The sequence below is a fragment of the Pelodiscus sinensis genome, chromosome 5 (assembly GCF_049634645.1).
Source record: "Pelodiscus sinensis isolate JC-2024 chromosome 5, ASM4963464v1, whole genome shotgun sequence".
Taxonomy (NCBI): domain Eukaryota; kingdom Metazoa; phylum Chordata; order Testudines; family Trionychidae; genus Pelodiscus; species Pelodiscus sinensis.
The window spans coordinates 19,436,738-19,459,123 of record NC_134715.1 but is presented as its reverse complement, the minus strand read 5'-3'; the positions used below and the strand labels follow the sequence as shown (position 1 = coordinate 19,459,123).

The window sequence follows — 22,386 nt, the reverse complement described above, 5'->3', positions numbered from 1 at the left end:
AGCCCCGCTGCCCCGTCTCTCCCCCCACCAGCTCTGCTTCCCACCAGCTGCCCGTCCTCCAATCTCTCCCAGCCAGCCCCACTGCCCCCGACCCCTCCCCTGCTCTGCTTCCCGCCGGCCACCCTTCCCCCAGCCAGCCCTGGTGCCCCCAACCCCTCCCCACCAGCTCTGCTTCCTGTCGGCATCCCCTCTCCTGATCTCCCCCAGCCAGCTCTGCTTTACAGCTCTGCTTTCCAGCCCATCCTTCCTCACGGCCAGCCCCGGTCCCCTTACGGCTGGTTCCCCTCCCGCCTCCCCAATCAAGTGTGTCCAGTTGTTTTTTAGACTACCTGGTAACTGGAGCCGCGGGAGGAAGGGCAGGTGCCTGAGCTGTTGTATGCGTGGTGGTGGGGCGAGTCCCGGATGGTGCTGGGGGCTGCAGGCGGCCGGCACGTGACTCTGCAGCACAGTGGGTTATTTTTTATTTTTACAGGTTGAGATTGGGTCTGATCGAGTCCAAAAGTACCTTAAAACCTTCTCCTGGAGGAAAGGTTATCCCAGGCCAAGTTTGGTTCTGGTAGCTCTTTTAGTGTCCAGGTTATTAGAGCACAAACATTCTCCTTTATATATTAAAATGATTCAATAACCAAGTATATTTCAGTCCTCATTCCCCACTCTATCGCTGTATTGATTCCTTCCAATTCAGAATGCAGCATAAGGACAGCACGGTACCATCATCTAGACACATGGTGCTCCATATTCTGCACTTACAAAAATACCATACCATGGAGTCCTGTTAGCCCTAAGTAATCGCTCAGTAAAAACAAGTGTTTTTACTTCCCACCTCCACCCCATTAGTTAAAAAGATGGTTTTGACCTTAACATTCCTCTGTAGTGTTTGAAGTAAAATATTGCAGCTCCATACTAATCTCAAATACAAGATCCAAGTGTCTATTAACATTGTTCAAGCTGAGAGAGAAGAAACAACTCAATACATGATCCAAGAATTATATTCAATTAAAAAAAACCTGTCACCTTTAATAAGCTCAGGCCTTAGGGCTTATATATAATGGCAAGTTACAGTGCTGAGACACTCATGCTCAGGGGTGAAAAACTGCCCCCGAATTCAGCAAGTTTTAGCCAAGTTACATGCCAGTGTAGACAGGTTTCAAGCGCTGGGAACTATGTTCCCAACACTGGCACCACAATCACAGTGTTGCATCAAAGCGGTGCTGCAGCAGCACTTCGTTACAAGTGTAGACAAAGCCTTAGTAACAAAGGTAGGAAAATCTCTTTAAAAGATCACTTATAAGGTGATCATGTCTTAATTCCTTTTTCCTGTGTAATCATCATGCTTCAAAAACTCATTAATCCAGCATTTAACAGGGGAAATGTAACTATTAAGAGTGTCTTCTATTCTCATTTAAGCAGGGGGGGAGGGGAAGAAAGAGAGTGTCTCAGAGAATGAGCTCCTTTCAATAGGTAATGAAGAATTTACTGGAATAGGTGATGATTGCTGAACAAACCATTAAGAATCATACTCCAAAGTTTCACCCGAGAAAAACAAGAATTTGGTGGCTTGATCTGAGTATTATGAAACAGTTGTCCATTTTTCAGGTCCTAATGCAGCAAAATTTTTAATTTTTCTTCACTGATTAAAAAAGGGCAGCTCCCAAGAGGTGATGGCTGTAGAGGCTGGATCACTTTTGCAGTGAGTGGACATCTTTGAATCAAAAAGGCAAATCTAATAAGAGCCATTAAGAGACCATGTGTTTGGATCTGAAAGACTCATCCACCCTATTTTTGAGACTCTCAGAATTCCAGAAAGCCATAGGAGCAATGGCATGGGCAAGCCTCTTCTTGGGAACAAATTATAGCACTTTTCCAGTTATTTGAAAAAGATAAAGTGATCCTGAAAGGCAGAACAAAAGTAGCTGTAGTTTGGGGAATTCCCTTAGGCCTGCTAACTACTTTAGGAGGGGGAGAAGCTTGCCAGAGCTGTAGATTCCAGAAAGATCTTTGAAATTAGTGACGGTGTGGAACGAGGCGTACAGCTAGTTCGGATTAGAAGCCTAATCCGAACTAGCTAGTCCGGGCCGCGTGTAGCCGCGCGGCACGGGGTCCGAACTAGCCGGCATTTAAAAATGGCGCCGGCCGCTTCATGCAAATGAAGCCTGGGAAATTCAAATCCCAGGCTTCATTTGCAACTGCGGACGACTACATTACCCCCGCTAGTTCGAACTAGCGGGGTAGTGTAGACATACCCTTAGAGTCCTGAGCTTTCCCTCAAGAAAATCCTTCTTCCACTGAAATTAAGTTTAAAATCCAAGAAATAGAAAAAAAATGACTCTTAGTCCTAAAATCCACTTTCATAGTCTCTGGCCATCTTCACTCTATCCATTCTTACTGTTTGCCCTGGCCATCAAGCACAAAACAGCGTAAGATCCCCATGAAAAGCACTATCAGCTGTCACTTCTTCATAGCCTGCCCCAAGTAGGAATGTGAATAAAGCATGTTAAAATGTGGTTACTTTCCTAATCAAGTAGTTAATTGATAGATTTTTTTTTTTATTGACAACTCGATCAGTTGACAAGGGTAGTCAATTCCAGCCTGCAGTCTGGCTCACACCGGTCCCGGCATAACCTCCCCTGCTGCTGCTCCACATTGCAAGGGACAGGGGAGCTGACACGCAAAGATGCTGGTTCAATCCCTGCTCCCGCAGGTCTCTGAAATTTGATCAAACACCGACGGGAGCAGGGATCGAGGCAGCGTCTTTGTGCACCAGCTCCCATCCTTCAATACCGCCGCAGTATGGGGTACAATGTGACTGGTCAATAGTGCTAACCAATAAGCTCCTACTAACCTACTAATAGTAGACTAATAGTAGGTTAGTCTACTAGTCGCTTTCAATCTTAATGTGAATGGTTATCCAGTAAGTAACACCTTCAGTGGGTGATGCTTACTGGTTACGGTTAACTGTAGGGTGCAGGTAGAAGACAGCCTGGATGGAACAGCTCCCATCTGTGGCAGGTCCATCCCCGCACACTGCAGGCAGAGGCGCTCCAGCCCAGACAGAGTAGTCTCCACCTGCAACGAGAGTGGAGGGGGCAAGGTGTGTTCCATCCTGACCAGAGCAACTTCCCACCTACCCCCCGTTAAAGCAGTTAACCCTTTAAACATAACGTTTAACCAGTTAACTGATTAAATAGGATTTTACATCCTTAGCCCCAAGTATGTGTTCACAAAAGCAACACTGGACTACTCCCTTTAGAAAGGCTTCATCTTTTGTAAATGATTCTATTACTGCAGAGTAGCAGCCTTCTCACTGTAGCCTGTTCACAAAGCTTTTTATTTGAATGTTCATCAGGCAAAAGGGAGCAGTTGCCCGGGCCCTTTAAATCACCATCTTGAGTGCCACACAGAGAGATCCGGGCAGCTCCGAGGTCTTGGAAGAGTGGGGGAAGGCGCAGCACACTCTGGGAAGCACAGAGGGTTGGGTGTCCCACCTCTTCCCTGCAAGGCTCTGCCTCTTCCGGGAGCACAGAGCCAGCCCTCCTTCCCGCCCCACTCAGGGACCCACAGAGGCTGTCACTGCCCCTGACACTCATTGATATAGACTCACAATACAAACATAAGATTGTAAACATCTGAGAAACCATCTCTAACAGGCTAGCACTGTTCATCAAGCTGGGAAATGTTATACTGACTCAAAGGCATTCTCTACATCCGTGGTGTGCAACATGCTAACCACTAGCCATATATGGCTATTTGGCCTGTTGAGTGTGGCTAGTTCACTATAGCAGGAGTGGCTACTGTTTCAGAACTGGTTGGACACCACGACTCTAATCTTTCTCCCTAAAATTCTTCACCAGGCCTACCAGTTGTGGGTCCAATAGAGTCTCCTTCCCCACTAATGATTTAACTACTGTGTCACCTAAATCCACCGAGAGCAGGTGATTTAGGAGACGTGTCTCATTATTGCTGCTAGCACCAGTTGGGCTTTGGAGGCAAAGCCATGCTTAAAAAACTGCTGAACCGAGCAGCTTTGTCCTAGCCAGACACAAGGGAAGAAAAAGAGGCTTGAGAAGGGCGTGGGCTGAACACACAGAAGGAAGAAACTACAGGAGCAGGCAAGCCTGTGAAAACAAGAGTTCAGCTCACATCCCATACAATTCAATATTAACAACAAAACCAAAGCTCCCAGAAGGGGGGAGCATTTTAACACAGTGACAACTACAGGAGAACTTCAATTATGAACACTTTGGTAATGGAGGTTATTCATAATTTTGAACAAAATGTTATGGTTGTTCTTTCAAAAATTTCCAAATGAACACTGATTTAATACAGCTTCAAAACTTTACTATTCAGGGAAAAAAAAGGCTGCTTTTAAGCATCTTAATTTAAATGAAACAGGCAGATCTCATCAATTTTTCCCCCAAATTTCTAGTGTTTTTAATAGTTTACGTTAAGTACAGCATGCACGCACACGCCACTGCAGCTACATAATTGCATTCTTTAAGGAGGGATGTGGCTGATTGGCGTTCATAACACTGACTCCTACAGTGTGTCTGACCACAGCTTAGGACAGGGTGGACAAAGTGGCCGCGGGTCACCTCAGAAGGGGTGCCGCCACAGGCAGAAGGGGTGGGTCCAGGAGACTTCTTGTGCTTCCCTCCCATACCCAGGTTGGCCTGGGGTGGGGCAGTGGAAGACATCGTTCTCCTCCTAGCCCCCATGGCGGCTAAAGAGAGACATGCCAGATATTTTTAAAACAGCCAGCGTATCTCTTTAGCCGCTGCGTGCCCCTGGCAGAGTGGGGACAGGACACAAGAGATTTTGAGCGCTCCCCGCCCCCAGGCCTTGATTGGCCTAGGGATTGGGGAGTGGCAGGGCGGACACAGGCACAATCCATCGGCTTGGCAGGCTGGATCTTTATGGTTCGTGGAGGGCCCTTCCTCCCTCCTGTAGCCAGACAGACCCAACCCCCCATCTCATCCATCTTATTTGCCTCTCTGAGGTTCCTGAAGCATACAGGGCAGAGAAGGAGCAGTAAAATCAGCATAGTCTATGCTGGCTCATCTGATCTGAGAAGCTGAAAACATAGATGTGAGGAGAGAGAGAGCGATTAAGGCAATAGGCTGGCCTTGAGGCTGCGAGGACTGCCCAGGCTGGCACCCATGTTGATTCGAACACACACAGTCCCTGGGAGAGGAATTTCCCACTGAGAAAAGAATGCCCAGTACTTCCAATTTAGTTCTCTCTCTTAAAAGTGTAAATTAAGTTCACAACTCCCTTGTAAGAACTGGTCTCACAAAAGACAGACAGACCAGCACCATTTGGCATGACAGACAAGAAAGAGAAATACGTGACCCCATGGGTATAAAGGTGGTACAGCAGAACACTCTCTTTTGAGTGTCATTCTACCCTCTACCTGCTGATCGGGTTAGGTGTTTGACCTCCCGAGGTTCTATGGGGACGCCCACCTCGTATTTTCGTCTTTCCTAGGAATTGAGGGACCGGTCCCGGCCTGACATGCTGGAGTCGAGAGGCACAGAAGGGGGTAAAAATTATACCTGGATGTGGTCCTCTGTCTTAAGTGTACACATAGAAAGAGTAAGCTGTTACTTGGTACCATTATTTCTATTTTTCTATCTTTATCTTCTTTGTAACCATTTTTAAGATCTATATTTTGCTAGTAGTTAAGAAATAGAGCAATAGCCATTGTAACCATATGATTTATAAGCTTCTTTAATAAACCTGCAACTGTTTAAGTTTTAACCTGACTCCTTCAGTTGCTGTAACAGAACCAAGCACAATTTAAAAGAACTTCAGCCGGTCTTAAGGGACAGATATAGGGAGAGCTTGGGCGTTTGGATTTGTGTCACACCCAGGTGGCAGAATCCACTGGGCATCTTTCAGTCTTTCCCCAAGGCTGCCCGCTGCGAAGGAATTACGAATTCTAGCAGCTGAAATCTAAGGTGTTATAAGCTCTCCCTGTACACTTATTGGGCACCCGTCAGCCTCCTCCAGGTTGCCTGCTGCAAGGGACCCCGGTCTCAGCAGTTAAAGTCTCGGGTGTATAGCACATACACACTGCCCTGACCGTCGGCTGACACCTCCCCGGTTAGGAAATGAAACCATGTAAACATTTTCTAGATGCAATGAATATATTTAGACTTAAACTACCATTATTCTTCAATTATAGCCACCAACTGCCCACATTTAGTCCAATGATTTAAAGGTGCTTGTTCTTAAAACAGCAGATATTAAAAGCTTTAAAAAAAAATCAACTTACCTTTGCAGATTCATGTTCAAATTTCCTGTACATGCTTTGATCTTGTTTTGTGCTTCCAGATGAGTCATCCCCTCTGTACTTGTCCCATCAATGGTGAGAACCACATCACCTATCCCCACATTTGCTCGAGCTGCCTTGCCAGAATCGCTTAACTGCAATGTCACAAATTGAATGAGTAAGTAACATTCTTCTATGGGGCATGTTATTATTCTTTTAATATAAGGACACAGTTATGTGCATGTGTACCTATATTTTGTATTCATAAACACACATTACACAGATGATAGAGGCACACACCTCTCACATAAGGTTATTCTCTAACCGCACCGGTCTTTCTGATCCAGTAATAAAAAGGGATTATGGTCATATTTACCACTATGCATATTTACAGAGAAAGTAGTTTAGGGTTTGGAAACACCCATTCTAAGAAACCAGGGGCCAACTTCTGTTTCAGAATCCAAAGGGGAAGGAAAGTGAGGTACAGTTGTGAATGAGATTCCCAACAAATAACTGCTATCGAGTAGTGGTATATGTTTGAGAGCCCTCAATTTATAGACCTTCAAAAAGGAGGTAGCATATTGTACAAGTTGACAATTATTTCCATATTTTCTGATGATTGTGAAGCAAAGTATGACCACCCTAGTTACAAACTATCAAACAAAATTAAGCATCGCTCCCTGCCCACCCCATCCAGTAATAACAAGCTATAGCTCAGGGGTAGGCAACCTATGGCTCGGGAGCCAAATATGGGTTAGCAGGGCACCAACCTGGGATGTTAAATTTTAATTATTTTGCTAATTGAATAAACGATGCAATTTGCATCAACTATTTGATTAGTTGATAAGGGTGCTTCCACCTCTGAAGTGTAGCAATAGCCCTAGGTGGAAGCGCCCTTATTGACTAATCGAGTAGTCGATGCAAATTAGCGAAATAATCAATTTGACATCCCTGCTTGGTGCCCTACTGAAATTCTTATCGAATAGTCAACAGACTAGTCCTTGCTGTCTCTGAGAAAAGCAGCAGGGGGGGAGGTTCTTCAAAGCGGCAGCACCGCGTGGAGCTTGGGGTCTGAGGGACTCCTCCACTGACCCCAGGCTCCACACGGCACTGCCGCTTTGAAGCGCCCTTCTCTTCCTCGGCTTTGCTGCCTCTTTCTGATAGAGTCAGCATGTTTGATGGTGGGGGGGGGGGGGGGGGGGAGGAGCGACTAGTTGACTAGTCATTCATAGCCCTAGCAACAAGTATGGCTCTTTTGGTATATTTGGCTGCCTTGTCTGCCGGAGCTGGGCTATGGTGTGGCTTTTACTGGGGCCGGGACCGCAGTGTAGCCCCAAGTGCAGCCACACCACAGCCCTAGCTTTACCACATGGCCCTGCCCTAGGAGCAGCCACGCTGCTCTGGCCCCAGCTTCAGCTCTTCCCCAGGGCTGGAGCTGCAGCCAGGAAGGGCCACGTGATGGCAGCCTGGTTGCACCCGGAGCAGGACCATGTGGCAGGTGGCTTGCTCCATGTGCCAACGCCATAATGCAGCTGCTCCCATGGTAGCTTGGAGAACAAGGCCCCAATCAGGACCCAGCCCCCATCTGGCCACAGCATCATGTCCCCTTCCCCAATCCTGGGGTAGACACCATGGTCCGGCCCCCATCTGGCCACAGAAAGGGCTGACCAGAGGCGGTCCCCCCTCCTCCAGCATGGGTAAGAGGGTAAGCCATGATCTGGTTGCAGTGATCCTGGTCTGTCTACTCACCCAGCCACTGCTGCCAAGCTACGGCAACCCAGCCTTGGAAAGGTAAGGTAATCTGGTCCCACCCTCACCCCCATTTACTCTACTCCCAACTCCCAGTGCCCTGCCCTGCCTCCTGCACCTCACACATACCATCAGCCCCTATCCTGAGCCCTTCATACACCTCCACCCCTAACTCCCACATCCCCACATCCTAGCTCCCTGCCATAACATTCCTGAACTCCCCCACACCTCAACACCGTGCACTGAGCCCCCTGTACACTCCAACCCTGATTTCCACATCTCCAGCTCACTGCCATAAGATTAAGAGAAGACAGCCTGAATGCCTGCATGAAGCTGGATTTGACCAATTATGATGTAAACTTCAAAGAAATGTGCAAAAAGATGTACTCACAGACTATGTTGCTGCATTTCATATTTTAATCATCATATCACTTAATATTAAGTTGCATATTTTCAGCCATGCAAATGGGCATTTGTATATAGCTCTTTGTTGACCACTTCTTCTGAATTTCGATGTAGTTTGACTCTTTGGTTTGAAAAAGTTGCCGACTCCTGCTCTAGCTCCTCACCCAAAACAAGTCAAAGGATTACTAATCCCCAACCTAGAACAGGTGGTGACAAAAAATGAGTCACTCCCTAGAGGTGCTCATTTCACCTTGTGACTTCATTGCAGGGGAAGGGAAATGGAGAGATACATTGAGACATGCAGATTGGACTCCACGACCTCCTGCGGTCTCTTCCAACCTACGATTCGATGGCCTATGCATGTTTGGCTAGTTTTGCAAATTCATTAATAGTAATCCATAATTCTTACCTTTTGTATAGCCCTTTTCACTGGTAGATTTTGAAGTGTTATTGCTGTATATGTACATCTCTCAAGCCTAAATACCGGATTCTAAGTAGCATGCACCTATTTTATAGGTACATTGCTGAGGTCTGCAACCTTCGGCATGTGGCCCATGCATCAGGGTTGCTGCCCCCCTCCCTGATCCCCTCGGTAGGGCAAAATCCCGGACATTTTTTGCCAAATTTCACTTCTGTTGATGTACCGCCCTCCCCAGACTTCTCTTGCGTAACCCTAAGGGTACACATACCATTGGTTGAGAAATGCTGAGCTAGTCAATGGAGCTGATGGCCCAGGAAAATAGAGAACACCTCTAAAAAACTGAAACATCTTAGGAGGGAGGAAACCCTATCCCAAGCTGCGGAAAGTTTTTGTTTTGTTTTTCAGAAGTGCAATCACATCCATACCATGTGTTAACGTATGGAAGAAAAAGTATATGGAATTGAAACAACAGAACAGGCTAGATAGAAAGCCAACTAACTTTCCATAAATCTCTCCCTGAATCTTGGTGTTATTAGTTTCAGTGCTGTATTTACAATATGGAGTACATTTCCACCAAATCTAAATTACAGCTGTAAAACCTAGTTATATTTCACATTACATATCCTGCTTAATAAAAAGCATATTGTTCACAAACTGCAGAAATGATCTGAAACAGAAAAGTTAAAATATCCTACCACTAGACTTAGGATACCACATACAGTCTGGATAGCTCATTTCATCCAGGACCAGAGAGAGGGAGATAGCATAATGCCTGCCTGCCTGCCGAGGCCAATCATTGCTGGCAACAGCCACCCCTCAGATTACTGCAAGCCATGAAGTCAAAGATTTAGTCCAGTGGTGGGCAATCATTTTTGGCCAGGGGCCACTTCAGAAATTTGGGGAGGGGGCCTAAATCAGAAGGGGCAGGCCAGGATGCTTCTGGGCTTCCCCACCCCCAGACAATTATTGTTCTGGGGGTGGTGGAGCCCCTTTTCCCCCTCCCCTTTCAATTGGGCACCTATGCCCTTGGCAGGGCGGGAAGAGGCGTCACACGCTCCTCCACCTTCAGGTCAATCAGGACCTGGGGGCAGAGAAGCGTGCGAAGCGTCCTCCCTCCCTGTGAGGAACACCTGGCACTTTGAAGTGCCACGTGCTCCTCGAAGGGCTGGGGCAGGACGAAGAAAGCTTCACGTGGCTCACCTGTCCCCAGGTCCTGATTGGCCTGGGGGAGCGCACAAAGTCTCCTCCCACCCTACCCGCTACCTGCGAGGAGCACATGGCACTTCAAAGAGCTCTCTCAAAAAAAAAAAAAAAAAAATAAAAAAAAAATCAATACATACGAGTCATGCAGGTTCTGGTGCAGCTCAGGATCTGACCCATTACTTTTGCAGGAATAGAAAGTCATATGCAAATAACTAATCTTTGCTAAATCAGCTTCTTATAGGCACTTTTTGGAAGAGCCATAATATATTATTATAGTGCTTAGTATAGCAATGCTGTTGGCACAGCTAGCAGGCTAGATAGCCAGCCTTAACACTCACTTCTAAACTAAGACATGGTATGCCAAATTTAAGTCCAAATCATATTTATGCAGCTATGTTACAAGAAATCTAATAAGGGGTTTATAATGGAAATGCTGACACAACCAACTATAAAAAGGTGTTACGAGGCGGCTCTGTAAATAAATTCAAGGTTTCTCTTGGCCCAAAATCTAACCAGCATTGTAAACATTTAAGGCAAGTCACTGTTGGTTATTCTCCTATGCATTCATTAGTGTACATACGGTTTCAACTGCTAAAAATGCCACAAAACTCAAACACTTGTAATTTAATTGTGCAGTTTACAACTGCACAATTAATGGCCTACATTTCTGTCTACACTTTTAGCACTGTTTAGAAACCAATTTACCTTCAAAATCTGAAAAGAGCTGGAACAATTTTAAATATGATAAACAATGTACAAAACAATAAGGGCAGACCACATATAAAGGAATAAATGCTGCAAGTCAAGTTAGAGAGGAAGTTAAAAGGCAAAATAAATTATTTTTAGAAGTTGATGTGCTGTGGTTCTCAAATTTCTGTAAAAACCACCACCAATAAAGAGATACTTTTGAATTAATACTGCTTTTACAAATAAGTACATCTAGCTTATTTTGTGTGTTGGAGAGCTTTCATAAAACAATATAATGGTACGATAAACATTTATTACTATATAGACTTTAACTCATCCTTAAATTTCTATATTGGATGTGAAATTCAACAGTACGCTTTTTTAAAAAAAATGTTATGTAACGAAACATATAGTTTACAACTCTGCTTTGTCTTAGGCATTTGCCAAGCCTCCAGTTTCAGGCTTGGTTAACTTGTGTCAGTATAACATCACTACTCAGGAGTGTGGAAAGTAGCTATATTTACCTAAGCCTCAATGTGGACAATGCTATGTTACAGTAGGACTTATCCCTGTCTGTTGTGGGGGAAGAGAGAAGAGTCCTGTACCAACATGAGAGGTTCTCATGTAAACATAGACAAGCCCACAGAGTATCTTTACAGTGGAATTCAAGACCTGTGGCATGGGGTCCCAGGGCTTAGACTTCAGCCCAAGCATCTACACGGCAATTTTACAGTCCTGTGGCCTGAGTCAGCCTGACCCAGGACAGATTCTGGTGTTCAGTTGCTATGTAGGTGTACCCATGATGAGCCCTGTACTTTTAGGCCCTTGCTCTGTCAGAATCCTCTTGTATCGTGAGCACACAGCTCTTCCACCTATTGGCCAACTGCAAGTGCTATCCCACAAACTCTGGAACCTCAATGTATAAGTTAAGCGTGTTTCTGGCAAGTTACCCATCTTTCAATTTTACTCAGAAAAAGTGACTTTACAGAAATGGCTGTGTGAAAATTTAGCTGTCATTGATCCCAGGATCAGAGTCAGGTTCAAATCAGAACTCTATCAGAACACCCCAAACTGTCCCAAATTCTAGATTCAGGTGGGATACAGAAATGCTGAGGTAAGAGACATTTCAAAATCCAGTTCAGATCCCTAACATCATGTGCTTTAGTTAGGGAGGTTTGGCCTATCCCTTCCTAAGCAGCCTATTCTCACAGGGGTCGGATTTTTCACACTCCTGGAAGACATAGCTATACAGATGTATGTTCCCAGCGTAGATCGGCCCTTCATGGTAAATCTCTGTACACCAATCAAACATTTAGCAATTGCACCTTTGTTGTTAACTCTGTAGATGCAATAATCAGAAAACAAACCAGATCCCTTCCCTATAGTTTTGTCATATCTGCAATGGTAGAAGCAGCAGCAAAGTTTTAATTTTTCCTTCTGATCTAAGCAAATATGATTATGAATGCCCCCACGATGAGATTGGCAACACCTTACTACATTCCTGCCCCATACAAGTTCCCTTTTTCTGACTATTACCACTCTTCAGTATCTGGTGTTTACGAAGACTCACCTCTATGGATTTCAAACTCTAGTTAGGTATAAATGCATATTAACCAATTAGGATTAATCACACACCACTTGATGGGCTTGCTGTAGGAATGATGTGTAATGTCATAAGTTATATATATATATGAGGTCAAATAAGCCCAGGCTTATTAGTTAATTGGGTAGTCGTCTACACAATGACATCCATACTTTTCTTAGCTTCTCAGAGTGTAAAACTCAGACTCCCTTTGACAAACTCACCAATGAGTACCTTGCACTTCACCTCTGAATTGGAGCAACCATAATGGCCACTATATTTCAGGACTGGTGTTTAATGGCTCATTTAAAAGAGAGGCACTATTGAGGGCCTGTCAGTGTTATGCTATACAATGCTAAAGCAATCGTCAACAGCAAGTGACTCAGGCTACCACAAACTCAATCTCCCAGTACATGAGTTCCTGCAGCACCGAGGTTTTCCTTGGCAAATCCAAACATTTGGCCTGGATTCTGCTGTTTGAGAGATCGAATGAGAACATAGCCTAAGAGTTGATATGGCTGCTGGCAGATTAGCGGGCATATATGATGTCCCGCTGCTAAAGAAAGTATTCACTATGCACATCTAGGAGGGGGCATGGAAACACTAATAAATCATTTGTCAGCCAACTGCCAAGTTTAACTTCAAAGAACATGACAAATTCAATGCATCACTTACGGGAAACATTAGCCAGCCTCTTCTGCCACTACAAAGTCTACTCAAGTGCATTCTAAATGCAGCGCACATTAAAAGCGCACAATCTAATTTATACTGTAATATTGCAGTCAAATAAAACTATTTGCATGACCTCTTATGAGCACCCTCGCTTTCACAAATAATTCACTACTTGAAACTAACTTTATAATGAAGTTCACCCTGGCAAAACATTGTATTGTATATGTGTTTTTTTGTGTACACTCAAGTGATCAGAAAACACACATGAAAACGCTATTCTAAAAACATTATTGCTGAACGATGACATATCACAGACAGGAATCTGCCTAATGACATTTACAGTACCTGCAAATGTCATGCTCTTTTTCTCAGTGGACTATAAGAAACAGAATTCACAGGGGCTCTTTAAAAATTAACAGCACACTAACATAGCACACTCTTGCAAATGTTAAGATGTCAATGCCAAAAATAACCATCTGGCATTTAAACACATATCATCCAGATGGATCCCAAAGTGCTCTACCAACCCCACTGATCAAAGGCATCTTATCAGTTTTATTCACCAGTAACACACAGACACCTCTGGGCTGAGACACAGCAACATTAATACAGCAGGCTAGAGAAGGAAAGGAAAAACTGTACTCAAGCCCTGCAGAGGGACTGGAATCCAACAGCTCCCAATGCCATAATAGCGAGATAAAAATTCAACACACAATGAGGGAGCATGTTGAATGGGAATTAATATTGTGGGGCGTGATTAAAAAAATAATCCCAAGCAGGGCTCTACTGTATACAACAGAAACAGAAAGAGGAAAAATGAGGCAGAATATTGTTGTCTGAGCTGTAAGAGAGTCAGGAAGCTAAGGTTAAAACTGCTATTCTTACAGAGAATGCAATGGGAGCATTAAAGACCATGAAGTCCAAAATTAAGAGCACTTATTTTAATTAGATACTGTGTGTGTGTGTGTATATTTTATATATGTGTGTGTGTGTGTGTGTGTATATATCTATCTATATATATATATATACACACACACACACACACACACACACACACCCACACACACCACTCATTTCCACGGAAACGCAAATATGAACATAATTCTGCTCTCTATGAAATCAAAGACTGACTTCTGTGATTAACGGCATGCACCATGCAGCTAGCAGGGCTACTCTCATTACATAATCCAGGCACACAAGTCTGTTGTAATAACAAGTCACCCAAATTGAATGAATACAGCCACTTGTTAATAGTTCAAGTATTCCTTGAGTTTACTAGTGTTCACTCGTCACATCAAAGATAATGCTTGGAAATGAGGATCAACTCTATAGTAATTAGAGATGAAAATAGCTAACCTGTAGGGGCTGGAGCAACTTCCCGTCTGCCTCCAGCAGGGGGATGCTCCAGCATCAAGTGGGCCACCAGAGCTGCCTTTATGGCCCAGTCTGCCCCTCCCACCACGCAACTGCAGGTTACATGCTTGCTCCTCACAAGTGGGGCTGGCATCCCTGGGGAGCCAACTGCAGAGCTCACAGTGAAGCCTCCCTGGAAGCCAGCAGCAGCCCCGGCCAGCTCCGCTCCCGTGGAGGAAGCATCATTGTGTCCCACGCTGACAGGGTCTGACACCCCCTCAGTCGATGGGACAGAGTAAGCAAGCAGAAATGCAAGTTTTCCCAAAGGGTTGATTTTGTGTTTGTTAGTGTCACAGAAATAACTTCCCGGTTTCATTTTATAATCTAACATAATAAAAAGCAATATACAACTTTATGAATTGTAAAGTTAATGCGATTTACAGTTAGGTACTGAAATGGAGGTTAAAACTGCTTCTAATGAAGAAAGCAAATTAGACAGAACTTGTGTGTTTTACTTATGGATATATTCCCAATGAAGTTCATTGGAGTACTGACGTAAATCAGTGAAACACATTTCAACTTTCATATTCAGTGAGAGGAAAGCTTCCATCCACACGGATGTATCCGTATGTGCACCAATCAGTTAATGGAAAGGGAAAAATGATTGTGTCTAAGGAGGAAGCCTGACATTTATGGATGATTTTAAGATGTGTAGGGGGAAGGACGGGGAAGAAGCAGCAATCAGGGAAAATCTTGGGGCAATATATACATAGCCCTTAGATGCTATTTGTCCGTTTATCTAATTAAATGCTAAAGTGTTGACAGATATTTAAGATCCCACTATTCTTTACGAAGCAATTCACTTGTGTTCTCATAATACAAACATGCCTCAGAGCTCCACTTATTTTAACTGGCAGTCTTCTCTCCCAAGATTATTTCTTTGTTTTGAGAGTCATTAGTATTAATCTGCTCTTTGATCTGAGATAATATATCCAAGGGGTAAAAGATTACTGCCTAATTTCTTCGAAAGGTGCAGAGTCTGGAATGAAAACATCCTAAACAAATTAAACCAACTTAACTAGGAATGTGAATGGGTGATGCTTACCAGTAGCCAGTTAAATGGCACGGGACCCAACTATAGCAGCTCTCCTGCCCACTGTGTGGCATGGTGGGCTCAGCCTGGCTAAAGTGGCATGGGTGGCCTAGTGGCCAACAGCCCTGCCCCAGGCCAAATGATGAAACCGATAACATTTTTAATCAGTTACACAGTTAATATTTATTTATATACATGCACATATTTTTACATCCCTAAATCTAACTTTTCTACACTAGGTCTAGTTTGGGAAGTTCATGTAAATGGGTACTCTCATCTCTTCCAGATTTTTTTGTACCACCAGCACAAATTACTTCAACCTCTAAGGTTACGTCTATACTGGGAAAGATGGTGATGAAAATACTGTTGACATGCAAAAGTTGCCAAAAGTCAAACCGTTTTTTCTACCTTCCATTGTCAATATTTCATGGTCACATTGCTAGTACCCTGTTGACAGATAGAGCAAAGCAATGTGGGTAAACATCCCACTGTGCAGTGTTGTGGGAAGGCAGAGTTGATCGCTGGACTTCTTGGGATTCTCCTGTAGCTCTGAGAGTTCTCCGTGCTAAAGAATATCAAAGCAGCACAGCAGATTCTCCAGTCCTTCCCCTGCAGCTGCAGTCTGCCTCCTGCTGTGTTCCTAGCAGGGCAGAACAAGAGTATTCCAATTATTTGTTCTTTCTTTGCTCCCGAAATGGACCAGCTCACTCAGCTGTCAGATACTTTGAAAGGGAAGAGGGGCATGCTTGCAGGGCAGCAGAGATCACAAAACTCTGAGCAGAGCCATCCTGGATACTGCTGGAAGCCAGTTCTTGCAACAAAACAAAACAGCAGAGTCCACACTGGCTCTTTGTCAACAATCAAGGGTGGTGAAAAGAAAAAAGTTTTACGGGGCTAGTTTTTGTCAACAAAAGTGGGTACTTTTCCTGTAAAAGTCACATTGCAGGGTAAATATTCTATTTTGTCACCAAAAGTCAGTTTTTAGTGACAAAGTACGCCAGTGTAGACAAGGCCTAAGCATGATACTACTTAGAATTGCTAGAGATATCACATTACCCAACAATTTTCATGAAAAAAAGTTCTGCTTGCTGGCACGTTTATTGCAGAAAGTGCAACCAGTGCTGCCAACTATCTTATGTACTCTTTGCAGAAAGCATCCCATCAGCCATCACCTGACTATCACCAGAAGCAGCTGCATATTGTCTGCAAGACCAAAATTTTTTGGTTTTGTGCGTATTTTAGAAAATTTGGAAGATTCTAACAAATAGTTTACGAAGTTACAAAAGCAAATTATTGCTGGGATTTATTTCCGTGCCCTACCTTCCCCATTTATCTTTCATTTGACAGATGAAATCTCTGTGAAATGGAGAACATATGTAGATATACATAAAGATAAACAAAAATAGATCTGTAGTTGATGTAATTACTGTTCTCCAACAACGTAAAAACAGCCATACTGGGTCAGAACAAAGGCCCAGCTAGCCCAGAATTTTCTTGTTCTTTTTTGAACCCTGTTAAATTCTTGGTCTTCACAATGTCCTCTGGCATTGTATGAAGAAGTACTTCCTTTTGTTTTTTTTAAAACCCGCTACCTATTAATTTTATTTGGTGACCTGTACTTCTGGTGTTATAGAAACAACTAAATAACCTTTCCTTATTTACTTTTTCCACACCAAACATGAGTTTACAGACACACACCTTTCATATCCCCCTTAGCCTCCGCATTTCTAAGCTGAAAAGTCAGTTTTATTAATCTCTCCTCATATGGCAGCTGTTCCAAACCCCTAATCATATGTTGTCTTTTCCTGAATTTTTCCAGCACCAAATATATTTTTTGAGATGAGGTGACCACATCCACATTAGAGATGTTAACTATTAGGTATTTGTGTAAATGTTTAACCGCTAATCACCTGCATCCTACTTCAGAAGACATTCAAATCTGCACTTGAAAGGGAATCCTCTGAACTGGCATTCATGCTAAAATTCGACACTCTCCGCAGGGGACTTAACAAAGACCCCAACTACCTTACCCATTACAAAGATAGCTTCTCCAATTATCACCTCTAATACCATTAACTCACAGACATCTCCCCTTCCCCACCTCTAATATCATTAACTCACAGGCATTCACCTTCCTCTCCCCCCCCCCCCCCCATCCCCCTTCTGTTCTGAAATGTGATTTGTCCTTTTCATATGTGTTCATTTTTTTTAATTGTATCCTTTGGTATATATGGTTGTGACTATTTTCTTCCACTGTTTGATCTGAGGAAGTGGGTCTGGCCCACGAAAGCTCATCATCTAATAAACCATCTTGTTAGTCTTTAAAGTGCTACATAGTCCTGTATTTTGTTTAACCGCTTGAAACTGTAGCAGTTTCACATTTACACGGGGCACAGGGGGAGGGAGACGGAAGACAGTGCTTTTAAGCCGGCTTCCCCAGAGCACTGTCTCCTGATTTTCCCCCACCCTCACCTCTGATAAAAAGGCCGCAGACGAGGGGGTGCGGGTGAAAGCGGCTCCACGGGCTCTCTGCATATGCTGGCTCCTGCCTGCCACCCCCTATCCCGCTGCCTCTGTGCCTTAAAAGCTGGCTCCCCACGCATATCCTGCCTCCCTCACCTCTGATATAGAAGTAGCAAGGGGTGGATGGAGGAAATGTGTGTAGTCAATAGGATTAACCGATAAGCCTGGGTTTATCAGTAGTTGACTATACACAGACATCCCCAATCTGTGTGCAGTATTCAATATGTGGGCATACCACGGATTTAGAGTCAATAAGATATTCTCTGTCTTATTCTCTATCCCTTTTTAATGATTCCTAACATTGTTTGCTTTTTGGGACTGTTGCTGAAAATTGAGTGAATGATTTCAAAGAACTCGCTCGAGTGCTAACAGCCAATTTAGTCCCCATCATTTTGTTTTCTAATACACACTACTTTGCATTTATCATCATCAATGCATGTTTGAAGAGAAGGAAGGGAGCATATAGCTATGGTCACATCGTCTCTGAAACTGAACAGATCCACCACCTTCCTTCTGTACTCCAGTTTAAGACGATGTAAACATGAAACATTCTCTCATCTTCCTCTGCAAGATTCTTTTAATTAATCAAATTCAATTGAGCAAATGCCCATATGGATTATATGATGCAGTTTAATCATTAACTTAATATATGCCAGCTCCTCTTGCTAATTTTGAAGAGATATGGCTTGAGGAACAACTCTAACCTCATAGGGTAAGCTTTTCACTTTGACATTTGTGTTCCTGACAAATCTCACCAAACTGCCTTCTCACTGTTGAGAGACCCCTTAGCTCTCTTATTTTGGAAATAAAGAGTCTCCTATTTCATGTGTTTTCCAGAACACAGCATGAAAAAAAATAAACTAATTTTTAATGAATTCTCATTCATAGACAAGTTGACGAGAGGACAAATGGTATCTATAAAAGTGATTGAAGACTTGGAAAAGAATGTCCATGAATAAATATTAAACAACTGACCCTTTTCAATCTGGAGAAAAAAATTGACTTCAGGGGAGAAACAGTTTACAAAAATGTAATAAGGAAATTAAAAGGATATATTGTGTAAAACTTCCACCCAAATCAGTATAATGTGAATGTAAGACATGTAACTTTTTGTATTGTAAGTCATGTTAGTTTCAGCTATTGCCAGTTGCAAGGCTCTCTGCTATTCTAAGTCAGCACTACTGAGAGTTAAGTTACATAAGTTATGTCCGTTTCAGCCACTGTGAGTCCCTTAACTCTGATACTGTTAGCTTTCACCTAATGTTCCAAGTTCTGCAACTTCTTGCAAGCTTTGTAAATTCCAGCTATTGCTTGTACAATCTAAATTCTGTAATATTCTATCCTGTGACAAAGGAGTGCCTGGGTGCATGTAAGTTGTGAGAGAGTGTGAATAAGATAATGTCTGCGCCTTTGTGGAGAGGAGCAGTGAGGCTACAGACTTGAAGCCAAGCGCTACATGAGGTCTGATTGTAATCTTCACTTGCATAGGAGAAAGGCAAGAAACTGAGGTGCAGTGAAGATGAGAAGGAATTAATATGCATGAGAAAAATGAGGTCTGGGTGGGGCTCTCAGTGATGGACAAAGAGAGAGAACTCAGTATATGTAACAAGGACCACTTAGATCAATAAAGAGAAGAGAGCATGCAGACCATGGGCCATACCATCAGCTTGCTGGCCTGGATTGGTGACTGCAGGCAGATATACCAAATCCACCATGCTTGGTTTCTTCGGTTCTCTCTGTGCAACTCACATCGTGTGTGTAAGCATATGAGTCTCTGAATGCATGAATGTGTGTGCCCACGTGTGAAGGAGTTTCATTCCCTTTTCACTTGATCCAATAGCAGCTTTGATTTATTAAATCTAAGTGTAATCCTGGACTGGTCTTTAGTGAAATCAAGTAACAGGACACAGATGCATTGTTGTCATTTGACAACTAAGCAGCAAGGAGCAGGAGATGACACTGCAGCTGGTAAATTTTAACATCACACTATTCCTAATATTAACCTAAAGCTAGTTAATCAACAGTTATTAAAAGTTCAGTTCAACAATGAAACAGTCTGACACGAGTAGGCCAAGTCACCAGAGGAAAAAAAAGAAACACGATTTTAAAACATCTGACAATTTCATATCACATGATCTTAGCCAGTTAGTAGCAAGAACACTTCACAACTCACTGCTGCTGGAAATTTCTCATTACATATTAATGGCTATGTCACTTTTAGTTTCCTAGCAGAAAGCAGCCCTTAGCAAGGCTGCACTAGTCATAGGCATAGTCAGGAAGAAGTTACAGTATCCATAGATGACAGCAATATAAAATAGACGGGTGAGAGCTTTTGCAAGCTGGTTAGAAAATAAAGACCATATCTTGCAGGAAGAAGCAGTAAGACATGCATACAATCTGAAAACAAGTCCCATTGGGAGGATGGAGTTAAAAACAATGTCTAGATTACAGACCTGATTGGCTGGGAGGACAATGTTGGTATCAACTGTGACAGAACATGCAGGAAGATGGAAAAAAAAAAAAAAAAAAAAAAAAGAAGAGGTCAAGTTTTGATCTGGCAGCAGGGTATCCACAAGGATGTATCAGAAAAACAAGCTGAGAGGCAGGAACTTTATTAAATTGCAATATGACTAGCACATTCCTTTGTTGAGACAAAAAATGGTTAAACATAAAGCACAGTAAAACAATGGAGAGAAAACACAGATAAAGAAGTGTTTCCAAACATATGGAACATTTAAATCAACTGTGCACAATAAACATACTGCAGATCCCATCAATCTGTATTCTTTAACTTTGTTAATAAGAATAGATAAGTATGTTTTCTATTTAAAAAAAATCACCACTACACAGTTCTTTATTAGTAACTAACCAAGTACAAGCTTTTGAACAAAGATTGTAGGGATGGGGAGATGCTCAGAGGAGAGAAATTAGATGCTAATTCTTGGTGGACTGTGTGTGCCAAAGGAAGACTAGCAGACATTTACAGTACAAAAAAAAAGAAAAAAACCCACCACACACCACACACACACACATACGGTAACATTTTGAAGGAGCTACATGTTATCTAATTATCCCAGCTATTTCTAATTAACACATGAAAACACCAATCCAAGCTCAGCAAAATACAGGGATGGCCCATAGATGTTTGCATTGCTAAATTTATAGTATGAAATGTGGTTTTGATTTACTACTTCCATAATTCCAGATTAAATGCTATTTAATGTTTATAGACCTCCAATAGTAGATGCATTATAAAAACAAAACCCTTCTAAACAATGAGCACTCGGTGTAGTCTCAATGACAAGTGCACTGAAGATTTTAACTATTTTTAAATTTAGGCAGAAACATGAAAAAAAAAATCTATTTGCCCGCAGCAAGTAGGAAAGCTTTCCAAGAGTAATGACATTATCTTCTACGGAACTGAAATCTCAGTAAAAATTTTCATGCCCTTTTGATTGCCATGATGACCTTCAACAAGCATGACATAAGTGCAAATTGACAGAGTTCTTTTCTTACTGAGTCGGCAAATAGCTAACCCCAGTGCCTCTGCACATAGCCTTGTTGAATTACAGCACCAAGAAAAGTAACTGGAGTCATCTTATTTTCACGGCTGCAACTCAAAATCCTGCAAGATCCTCCTCTCATTATAAGGTAAGGCGGGGGGAGCATGAGGAGCTGAAATTCTATAAGAAGATAGCTCTTTTGATACTCCAACCATCTACAGTTATGATAAAGTGACTTGCATCTTATAATTTATTCCTACAAGTTCAGAATTTTATGCCACAATTCTTCGGTTGCTAGGAGGGGAGGAAAATGTCATAGGCCTGGCCTATACTTACATTTTTATTGGCACAGTTATGCCATTTAGGAGTGTGTGTTGGGTGAGAAATCACATTGTAACCCTGACAGCTATACTGTACAGCAGGGATGGGCAATTTTTGATGGGGGGGGTCACTCCAAAATTTTGGTAAGTGGTCAAGGGCCACATTTTTCAATGGAGGAAGTGTGGGGCTCAGGATAGAGGCTGGGTGCAGAAGGGAGCACATAGTTGAGAATTGGGGTGCAGGAGATGGTGTGGGGTTTGAGAGGGAGTCTGGGTGAAAGGGGTGGTGTTGTCATCTGAGGCAGGAGGAGTTATGGGTTCAGGAGAGGATTCTGGCCTGGGGAACAGGTGTAGGGAGTTGTCATTGGGGCAGAACGATGCAGAGTATTTACGAGGTGATCTGGGAGGGGCTGTGGTACCAGAGGCAGGCTCTGGCTGGGAGGCATTTATGTAAGCAGCTCCCGGCCAGCAACTCTGCAGCACTCAAAACCACGATGGGCTCCCTGCCTGCTGCAGCCCCAGACTGCTTAAAACTGCAGGCTGCTCCCTTCATGTGGCTCTCTGCTCCAAACAGGGGAGAAGAGGCTTCATGCGCTGCCTCGTT

At 43.2% G+C, this 22,386-nt stretch overlaps 1 protein-coding gene across 13 annotated transcripts in view; it reads right to left on the bottom strand.

The window, feature by feature from the left end:
• The window catches only part of PDLIM5 (PDZ and LIM domain 5), a 217,902-nt gene that overhangs the window by 150,495 nt on the left and 45,021 nt on the right, over positions 1–22,386 (bottom strand). For all 13 annotated transcript variants that reach the window (XM_075929618.1, XM_075929625.1, XM_075929616.1 and 10 more), the window contains one exon: positions 6,275–6,426. In XM_075929618.1, coding sequence (XP_075785733.1) covers positions 6,275–6,426 — 152 coding nt within the window. The remainder of the gene's footprint in view (positions 1–6,274; positions 6,427–22,386) is intronic.